Source organism: Panthera leo, chromosome A2, assembly GCF_018350215.1.
Source record: "Panthera leo isolate Ple1 chromosome A2, P.leo_Ple1_pat1.1, whole genome shotgun sequence".
In the NCBI taxonomy this organism is placed as follows: Eukaryota; Metazoa; Chordata; class Mammalia; order Carnivora; family Felidae; genus Panthera; species Panthera leo.
This window is the reverse complement of record NC_056680.1, coordinates 8,946,929-8,957,014: the sequence shown is the minus strand read 5'-3', so window position 1 is coordinate 8,957,014 and position 10,086 is coordinate 8,946,929. Positions and strand designations below refer to the sequence as shown.

The 10,086-nt window shown below is 60.1% G+C and overlaps 2 protein-coding genes across 3 annotated transcripts; one reads left to right on the top strand and one right to left on the bottom strand.

The window, feature by feature from the left end:
* The first annotated feature begins 269 nt into the window (after positions 1 to 269).
* On the top strand, positions 270 to 5,802 carry FBXW9 (F-box and WD repeat domain containing 9). Of its 2 annotated transcripts, none has more exons than XM_042928523.1 (10): positions 270 to 760; positions 1,912 to 2,051; positions 2,128 to 2,256; positions 3,655 to 3,794; positions 3,881 to 3,972; positions 4,810 to 4,958; positions 5,047 to 5,160; positions 5,291 to 5,380; positions 5,492 to 5,557; positions 5,631 to 5,802. In XM_042928523.1, exons 1-10 carry the CDS (start codon positions 352 to 354, stop codon positions 5,703 to 5,705), a joined length of 1,404 nt encoding a protein of 467 aa, XP_042784457.1. In that variant the 5' UTR covers positions 270 to 351; the 3' UTR covers positions 5,706 to 5,802. The 2 variants fall into 2 exon arrangements, with proteins under 2 accessions (XP_042784457.1, XP_042784458.1); XM_042928524.1 differs by having other exon boundaries at positions 271 to 760; positions 3,682 to 3,794.
* A 753-nt stretch (positions 5,803 to 6,555) lies between these two features.
* GNG14 (G protein subunit gamma 14) lies at positions 6,556 to 9,948 on the bottom strand. Its single transcript, XM_042928530.1, has 3 exons — positions 9,262 to 9,948; positions 6,817 to 6,909; positions 6,556 to 6,735 (listed from the first exon to the last, which is right to left on the bottom strand). The coding sequence occupies exons 2-3, from the start codon at positions 6,907 to 6,909 to the stop codon at positions 6,610 to 6,612; spliced, it is 219 nt and encodes a 72-aa protein (XP_042784464.1). The 5' UTR covers positions 9,262 to 9,948; the 3' UTR covers positions 6,556 to 6,609.
* Positions 9,949 to 10,086: the final 138 nt, after the last annotated feature.

Sequence of the window (10,086 nt, the reverse complement as noted above, 5' to 3'; positions counted from 1 at the left end):
AAGAGAGACTGCATTTCTAAGCCCGGTGTCTCCTGTGAGCGATGCCTTTGGCCGAGCCGCGTCAAACCGGAGTCGGCTGGCCGTCTGTATCAGGACCGCCACAGATGCCTGTTTAACAAACGCTGGTTGCAGGAACCTACATTTTCCAGCCCAGGGCCCACGGAGCTGCACCGTGGGAGCCCTCAAAACAGTGGGGTCCTACGGCCCGGCCGGTTTCCGCGCGCGCCACTCGCTTCCGGTCGGCGCTGCAACATCATTAAGCGGCGCCGGAAGTGCCTTCGCGCTGCCTAGGAGACGGGACGCGGGGCCGTCGGCTGACAGGGCCGGGCTGGCCGCGCCCACTCGGTCGCCATGGAGCTTCCCCCAGGGCCTCGCGACGATCCCCGCGCCTGGGACGATGACTCGGACCCGGAGCCGGAGCCCGACCCCGACGCGCAGGCCGAGGCTTACGTGGCCCGCGTGCTCAGTCCGCCGAAAGTCGGGCAGGCGCTCCCGCGCGCGCCTTTGCTGTCGGCTCCGGTCGCGTCCCCTGGCGCCCTGGAGCCGCGGGCGGCGTCCAAGGGTCCGCCCGTGGGCGTCCCGGGCCTGCTGAGCCTTCCTCCGGAGCTGCTGCTCGAGATCTGCGCCTACCTAGACGCGCGTCTGGTGCTCCACGTCCTGCCGCGCGTGTGCCACACGCTGCGCGACCTCGTGCGTGACCATGTCACCTGGAGACTACGCGCGCAGCGCCGCGTACGCGCGCCCTACCCAGTGGTGGAAGGTGCGCGCGCCTGGGGGGCCGGGGTCAGCTGCCCAGATTGGGTTTGGGGCGGGGGATTAGATACCTGGGGTGCTGTGAGCAGAGCCCTGGAGCAGGCTTCCTGGTTGTTCCGGCTTGGGTGGAGGCTGACTGAGGTAGTTACCGATGGTGCCAAAGCCCCTGACCTTCCGGGTGGACCGTGAACCAGATGCTTGGGGTTCCGGGGCTGTGGAGATTTATCCTGGGGGGTTGGGGTCCCTGAACTCAGGACCCAAGGATCCTCAGGCTTGGGGTCCGGTCGTTGACACAGGGACTTGAAGTCTCAGCTTCTGGACTCTCTTGGGGGCTCAGGGTAAGCCAAAGACTCCTCTGAGTATAGAGGCTGAGCTAGCAACTGGTGATCCAAAGCCCCTCACTCTTAGAGTCTTGACCTAGGTAGGAGTGAGGAATGGTCTAAAGGTCCAGAGCTGCAACCCTTGAACCCAATCTAGAGTTTAGAGGTTAGGATACCCACAATCACAGATCCCCAAGCCCAGGGTCTAGCCTGATCTTAGGCAAGGGCTGGTGGTAATTCGTCCTGTCCCTGAGGTCATTGGTCCCTGGGGGATAAGACAGCTTTGGTGACCTTGAATTGATGGGACTTTTCTGAACAGCTTGATAAACATTGTTGCTGGAGCCCCATTATACCACTGACTCTCTGCACCTGGGGCTTGAGTTCTACATCTTGACCGAGCTCCCAAGTTTACAGATAACTAATGTGACAACACTTCATTGGGTCTGGTTAAGATCACTGAGGCAAAAAGTCCTAGTTCCGAGGCTTAGCCTGAGGGTTGAGGCAGGACCTTCACGTCCTGAGGCTACTATCCTCAGGGTTGGGGGGGGGGGGCTGCTGAGGCCTGGGAGAGCGGCACTGAGTCTCCAGTTACCCAATTTTTGGAAACTGGGGTGAGTTGTTCTAGACCCGCTTGGAAGGCTGGTGGGCTGGTGGTCCCAAAGCTAGATCCCGGGCCTCCTTGGGTGGGGTGAGGGCTCCCGGGGCGGGGACGGGGGGGGGGGGTGCGGTTTCCAAGTCTGGTGAAGGTTGGGCTTCCCGGAAGCCAGAGGTGGGCTTGGAGCTGGTGTGGATGTCGGGATTCCTGCCCACTGGGGACTGTGCTCACGGTGCCCCACAGAGGAGGACTTTGACTGGCCGACGGCCTGCATTGAACTGGAGCAACACCTGTCGCGCTGGGCCGAGGACGGGCGCTGGGCCGAGTACTTCTGCCTGGCCGACGGACACTTTGCTTCCATCGACTCCGTGCTGCTGCTCCAGGTGAAGCAGGGGCGGTGGGGGGCAGGCAGGGGTGGGCTAGGGTGACCCCGACAACACCGCCTCACTCTCTTCCCAGGGCGGGACGCTTTGTCTGTCAGGCTCCCGAGATCGCAACGTCAACCTGTGGGACCTGCGGCAGCTCGGGGTGGAGCCCAGCCGAGTTCTAGTCAAGGCCCTGGGCACCCAGAAGAACAGCACCCACAAGGTGAGGGGCTGGGAGGCCATAAATAAATATTTTTAAAAGGGGGGGAGGTTGCCTGGGGGGGCTCAGTCGGTTGAGCGTCCGATTCTGGATTCCGGCTCCAGTCATGATCTCACGGTTCCTGAGTTTGAGCTTCACTGGGCTCTGCACTGGCAGCGCAGAGCCTGCTTGGGAGTCTCTGCCCCTCCTTGAGCTCTTTCTCTCTCTCCCTCTCAGGTAGAGAGAGAGAGAAATAGATAGATATTAAAAAATAAAAAAGGAGGCCAGACAGGGGTAGGAGGGGAGAAGCCTGGGTAGGGCGCCGTGGCTAAGGGCGTGAGTTTTCTTTGGCACTGGACCTCAGAGATTTAAATCTTGCTCTGCTACTGTTAGTGTGACATTAGATGAGACGTAGGGCTTCTCTGGGCCTCCGTTTCTACTTTGTGTGGGGTCCGGATGAGAATGAATGGGATGAACGCACACGAAGAGCTTCGCTTAGGCTGGGACACACCGCAGGCGCTCGGTGGTCGTCAGTCAGACCTTGAGAGGCACAGGGCACGGCAGGTGGCAGTTACGAGGCTGCCGGCGGGGATCACAAAGCTCTGAGCATGGCTGGCATCTCGTGAGAAATGGCTGGGGAGGGCACCTCCACCAGTCATTGAGGTGGTCTAGGCAGGTGGCCAGGAGCTTGGTCTCAGAGCCAGGCTACTGGGTTCAAATCCCCACTCTGCTACTTTCTGGCTGTGTGACCTTAGGCACGGGATGCAACCTCTCTGTGCTCCAGTCTCATTTGTAGAATGGGACACAATTACAGTACTGTCCTCAGAGAGTCTGGCGGGGGGGTGGGGGGGAGTTAGTCACCAGCCAGTGCTTTGTGCATGTTAGCTCCTGAGACAGGGGCTGTTTTTTGTGCCCATCTTCTCAATGAAGAAACTGAAGGAGGGTACTTCATTTGCCCAGGCCACGGAGTGAAGGCCCCATTTTTTTTTTTTTTTTAACATTTGCTTGTTTTTCAGAGACAGAGACAGCAGGAGCGGGGGAGGGTCAGAGAGCGAGGGAGGGAGACACAGAATCCAAAGCAGGCTCCAGGCTCTGAGCTGTCGGCACGCAGCCCGATGTAGGGCTCCAACCCACAAACCACGAGATCATGACCTGAGCTGAGGTCGGCCACTTAACCGCCTGAGCCACCCAGGCGCCCCTAGTGGAGGCCCCGTTCTTAATCGCATTGTTAGGTGGCCTCAAACCACCACTTCTGCTGAGTCTCACAGGGATTTAGGAATATTCTGTGTGGGTGTGTTCCCCCCGGGCTCTGGAGTCAGACCCACGGACCTAAGTCCTAACCTCTACTTGGAGCTGACTTGTTCTGGGTCCCTGGGTCAGTTGTCTCCGTCCTCTGACCCTAAATTTTATTACCTCTGAGAGGGGGATGATCGCAGGTCTGGTCCGCAGGGCTGGGTGTGGTCGCTGGCAGCGCTGGACCACCGCGTGTGCTCCGGTTCCTGGGACAGCACGGTGAAGCTCTGGGACATGGCGGCAGACGGGCAGCAGTTCGGCGAGATAAAGTGTGTGGGGTCCTGGGCAGCGGGGGCAGGGCAGGGCCGGGTGCCGCGCAGTCGCAGCCCCGACCTTGCGGTCCGTGTGTTCCCAGGGGCAAGGCGGCCGTGCTGTGTTTGTCCTACCGGCCTGACATCCTGGTGACTGGCACCTATGACAAGAAGGTGACCGTCTACGACCCCAGAGGTGGGCTAGGGGCCCTGGGGCCTAGGTGGGGAGAGCAGGGCCGCCTGGGGTCTCCAGGGTCATGCCGGGGAAGGAGACACTTGAACCTCACAGCCTGGCTGGGACGATAGTCACAACCAGAGGCTGACCACTCAAGAGTGGCCTGGGCTGTGCTGGGGGCAACCAAGGCAACTGGTGGGGGGGCCGGGTGTTGGGGCAGAAGCCCCCTTCCGCCTGCGGCGAAGGATGGGAGGGCTCCAGAGGAGGGGCCTCTGAGCCTCGATGCTGTGGGAGGTGGAACAGCCCCCGAGAATCCTGGGTCCGCCACTTCCTCGCTCTCAAGCTCGAACCGCAGTCTCCGCATCTGTAAAATGTGGATAATGACTCCAGCCCCCTAGGGTTAATTGGAGGAGAGGACAGTAAGAGCCTTGGTGGAGTAAATGTTCACATAAAAAGCCTAGGATAAACACTGCCCAGCATATGAGCCTCTTCTGTTGTCTATTTATTCTTCTTTTACTTGAAGGGCTGGGGCTCTTGGCCCAGGCACAGCCAGAGCAGGGTGATGGGTGATGGTGGGACTCGTCTCCAATCAGTCGGCAGGAGGAAGCGTTTTAAGCTGGGACTTGCCGAGGTCTGCTCTGCACTGCGAGCAGATGGGGTTGCGATGGGAGATGGGAGGGCAGAGACTTGGGGGTCCTGGATGGCCCAGATCCAGACGGGACAGGAGAAGAGAAAGACGGGACCACTTGCAGGATGCGGGTGGGCGGGGCAGACCAAGGATTCAGCCGAGTGGGGAGGGGCCTGGGGCCCCCTCCGAGGGGCGCTGACGTCTCCCTCCTCCCTGCATCACTCGCGAAGCGGGCCCGGCGCTGCTGAAGAGCAGGCGGCTGCACTCCAGCGCGGTGCTGGCGCTGCTGGCGGACGACCGTCACATCATCTCGGGCAGCGAGGACCACACACTCGTGGTGTTCGACCGCCGGGCCAACAGCGTCCTGCAGCGACTGCAGGTGCGCCCTCCCCTGCGGCCTGGAGGGACGGGGGCTGCGGCATGGCCTGGCCTGGCCTGAGCTGCCGTGTCCCGCGTCCCTCCCACAGCTGGATTCCTACCTGCTCTGCATGTCCTACCGGGAGCCCCAGCTCTGGGCTGGTGACAACCAGGGCCTGCTGCACGTCTTCGCCAACCACAGTGGCTGCTTCCAACTCGTCCGGGTCTGCCGGGGCTCTTGCCCCTTGCCCAACCGTCCCTGGGCCTCCTCCCTACCTCTCGACCCCTGGGTGGTTGTCGGGCTGGCGTTGGGAGAGCCCTTACCTGAGTGTCACCTGTCCCTCTTTTCCGCAGTCCTTTGACGTGGGCCACAGGTCTCAGATCACAGGCATCAAACACTCACTGGGGGCCTTGTACACCACGTCCACCGACAAGACCATCCGGGTGAGGCCCCAAGACAGGCCCCCTCCCTTCCCTGCCCCCCCCTTAACCCCCCCCGCCCCCACCGCCGGTCAGAGGTGCACTTCCTGACCTTTGCCCATCGCCCCTCACCAGGTGCACGTGCCCACGGATCCACCGAGGACCATCTGCACCCGAAGCCACAACAATGTGCTAAACGGGGTAAGGCCCTGCCCTGTGCACCCTCCCCAGCTGCCCAGAACGGCCCTGACTACTTCTGTCCCCGCCCTCCCAGATTTGTGCCGAGGGCAACCTGGTGGTAGCTGCCTCTGGGGGTCTATCGCTGGAGGTCTGGCGGCTGCAGGCCTGAGCAGGCGGACGTGGATGTGGATGTGGGTCTGCCGGCCCGCAGGCTGGGCCAGGGCTTCTGTTCTGGGGGGACCTTCCCCCACGCCGGTGCCGCCTCCGCCCTGTCCCAAAGGCCTGGGGCCCGAGGAGTCCGGGCCACGGTTAGGCAGTGTCCCCGGGCTGCGCCCCGCGCCAGGGAAGGTGAGGCTGCCGTTCAGGCCCACCCAGGGGACTGCTTGCTCCCCTCCCTTGGGCCCAGTTTTTGTTACGGTTTGGACACCTGCTCTCCCTGGAGAGCAAAGGAGAAATAAACTTGATGTACTGGTGTCACCCGAGGGCTCTGCCTGTGCTTGCTCGGGGCGGGGGGGGCAGGGGGGGGTCTGCGAGACGGCCGTGAAAGCCTTGGCAGCCACTACTTACGTCTGCGGGCGCCTGTGCCCGCTCGAGTGCATTTCTGTGATCACGTGTGTCCGGGTGTCACTAGGGAGGTGACCCTGTCTGCGCACATCTGTGTGCTGGCGGATGTGGGTGTGTGTGAGGGAGGAGGCCCTTGAGGACGTGCGCACATCTGTACGACGGCACCTGTGGGCGCGTGTGACGTGAAGGCGTGCGTGATGTGTGTCGGCATGTAGAGCGGGACCCCGACCCTAGGTGTGTTTGTGCAGTGGGAGGGGGAATCTGCTACTGCTGCCCAGAGGTACAGGGTGGGGGCGGTGCACGCCCTTCCATCCGGGAGTCCAGGTGTGTGTGCTGTTGTGGCCGTGACCCTGGGGTGGGTGGGGGAGGGAGGCTGGGCCGGGTGTGTGTGTGTGGGGGGGGGGTGAGTCTGTGGTCCCTCTCTGTCCCCGTGAAGCCTGGCCAAGCCACGTCCCGAGGATCATTCACTTCCTTTTTATTGAGGCCTCCTGGGCGGTCGGGGCCGTGGGTTACAAGATGGCACAGGGCTTCTTCTCCTTGAAGGGGTTGGTGGCAGCCGGGATGCCCACAAGGAAGGGGTCGCTCTTGGCCTGCTCCGCGCAGAACTGCAGCAGGTGGCCGGCCGCCTTGGACACCTGCGGGCCAGCCTGTCAGCTGGCCCCGGGCTGTCCGCCCGCCCCCTCTCCCGGACACGCCCATGCCGCCCTGGTCCTCACCTTCATGCGGTCGATGCCCGCCTCCACCCGCAGCTGCTCCACGGCCCGGCGGGCCTGCCCGATGTCGCTGCCAATGGCCACCTTGCTGGACATCTGCACGAAAGCGAGCAGGGTCGTAGGGAGTGGGCTCGATTCCAGACCTTGAGCCCTAGGGGCTACCTGAGAGTCTCCCAAACACCTCTTGCGTCCTCTGGGGACTGTGGGAAGGGGGTGGCGGTTCCCCAAGCCCCGTCAGGACCACATACTTCAGCTGAGGACTCCGGCGGATTCCCGGCGGCTCAATCCTCCAGCGGCCCGGTTCTGGCTCCCTCCTTTGCCAGCCTGGCCTCTCAGCCCCCTCCTCTCCTCCCCCACCCCTGCAGAGACTTTGAAGCCTGGACACTCGTGGAGTGAAATGTCAGCGGCAGCAGCTGCCTCAGCTGAGGGGGGTCCCTGCCCCAGGGGGCCCAGTGGCTGCGCTGGTGTCACATGTCACCTTGGCTAAGGGGAAGGCGGGGTTCCCGTCCTCTGCTCCCCACCGTGTATAGAGTGTACCCTGGCTCAGGTGCGGGCCCGCCTCTCCCCCCCCATCTACACTCACCCCCGGGATCTTACCCACAGATTATGCTGATGGCTCCACCTGTCCCCATCCCAGCCCCGTCCCTGATTTCAGACCTGCCCAAAGAGCTTCCTGCTCTTCAGTCGGTCACACTGATGTCTCGGGGGTTTCTCATCTAACTCGGCCAAAGCTGGGCTCCAGATTATCCTCTCCCCGCCGCCCCAGATCTTCTGCCCCCAAGTTCACCACCATCCACCCAACTGCCCTGGCCCAAATCTTGAACCCCTTTAATCCTCCCTTTCTGGTGTCCCCACATCTGATCCTTTCCCAGGAACCCTCAGATCAACTTCAAATTAGGTTCTCAGTCTGGTCACTTCTCTCCACACCTGTTGGCATCTCCCAGGTCCTGCGCCCACCTCTGCCGGCTCGGACCTGTGCAGTTACCTCTGCTCTGGTCTCCCCTGCTCTTCCCTTCCCCACTGCCCCCGCTCCCCACCGCCCTTCTCAAGGCATCCAGCGGGATCTGGTAAAAAATCACATTACAACACGGATGCACCTTGAGAACATTATGTTAAGTGAAATGAGCCAGTCACAAAATGACCGATAACGTACGATCCCGTCTATGTGAGGTCCCTAGAGGAGTCAAATCCATAGAGACAGGAAGCAGATGGTGGGAACCAGGGGTCGGGGGAAGGGTGAGGAGTTAGTGTTTCCCGGGGCAGAGTTTCAGTTTGGAAAGATGAGAAGGGTCTGGAAATGTATGGTGATGATGTTTGTGCAACAGTGTGAATGTGCTTAATGCCATGGAACCGTACGCTTTACAGTGATTATGATAATAGGGGCGCCTGGGCGTCCTACTTCAGCTAGGTCTCTCTGCTGTCTGTGCGGAGCCTGTTTGGGATCCTCTGTCCCCTCTCTCTCTGCCCGTCTCCTGCTCTGTCTCTCAAAAATAAACATTTAAAAATGATTATGATAATAGATTTTGTTATATACATTTTACCACGGTGGGGGCGCCTGGCTACCTCAGTCAGTGGAGTGTTTGACTCTTGATTTCGGTTCAGGTCATGGTCCCAGGGTCGCGGGACGAAGCCCTGCATCGAGCTCTGTGCTGGGCGTGGAGCCTGTTTGGGATTCGATCTCTCGCTGTCTCCTGCTGCCCCTCTCCCCCGCTCTCGCGCTGTCGCTCTCTAAACAATAACAACATTTAAAAAGGAATGATGTGTCTGGCTTCTGTTTAATGAGCTCTCTGGCCACAGCTGGAAGATGAATCAGAGGGACGGTAGCCCAGCGTGGAGGCTGAGAATGAGAAGCACCTGGATACAAAGACCCATTGAGTTGCACACCTGAAACTAATATAATGTGCTATGTCAATTCTATTTAAAAAAAAAAACAAAACACCTGGATTTGGGACCTCCTTTGTGGGTAGCCCTTGGTGGCTGTGCTGAGGGATGGATGTGGGTGTGAGAGAAGGGGAGACATCAAGTTCAATTCCCCGGTTTTGAACGTACCAGGTGTGTGGAGCGCTCATTTGCTGAGTTGAGGGCTCTTTGTTGAGGTGTGGAAGACTTCAGGGAGATCAGAGTTAGGAGGAGAGGGACTGAGGTGGTGAGTTTGAGATCCAAGTGGAGACTGTCAAAGATGGTCTCTTCTTCCAATTAAGTAGGCTAATCTCTGGCCTCAGGACCTTTGCACTGGCAAAGGTTTCTTTACCAACGGGGGACGATGGGGGAACGGCCTCCCCAAATCTTCACATATGGGGACTTTCTTGGCCTTCTGGCCTTGGCTCAAATGTCACCTCCTCGGTGTCCTTCCCTAACTACCTGTCCCTGCAAATAAGGCCACCGGTTACCCCTCCATCCATCCCTAATTCAAAGACACATCATTTCTGAATCCTCAATAACACTTACCGCTATCGTTGTTACCTTTCTAGCTCCCCGAACTGTGGACTCCAGTAGGGCAGGGACTGCATCTCATTCACTGATAAAGCTGCCGCGCCACACACAGGGCTCAACGTATAGTACAGACTTCATAAATTGTAGAGTGACTTGTTAAAAGAATCCCCCTGGGGGACCAGACCCAGTCCAGGACTCTGAGGACCCGTTAAGATACAGACCCCGCCTTCGAAGGTCTCACAGCCTTGCTGGAGGGAGACGTCAGCCTTGGATCCCAGAGGAGGTCCCTTACTTTGAGGAAGGTCAGGGAAGGCTTCCCGGAAGAAGCGACAGCCGCTGCTGCCAGGGGAAGATCAGAGAGTTAGGTAGCTTGTGGAGTCTCTGGAGACCTGTGAGGCACGAACAGGGATCACTAAACCGTTTGATGAGAGACGCCCAGAGGCAGAAACTATCTGACATCTCCTGATGACTCGAATCCTGTCCAAGGGCGACGTCTAAGAAGCCATCCTTTTCCCCCAACGGGACAGAAACGAACGGGAGAGCGCCGCGCAACGCGGTGGGTGTCCAGCAGGCGGCAGTAAAAGTAGGACTCTTCATCTCGGGCTGACAAGGGGCGAAAGGGATCACCGGCTCCTCGCGGCTTCCGTATTACGGAACGCACGCGCAAAGATGGACGCGTCCTGGATTACGGAAGTCACAGAGAGTCATGTGACCAAGCAACTTCCCGTCCCCTTCGGCAGGTTCTCCGAAGCCCTACTTCCTGCGCTGTCTTACAGAAGAGCGTGCCGGGGCTTAGCGCGTTTCGAGGCCGCTGGAGGCCTGGCCTGGGGTGGCTGTGAT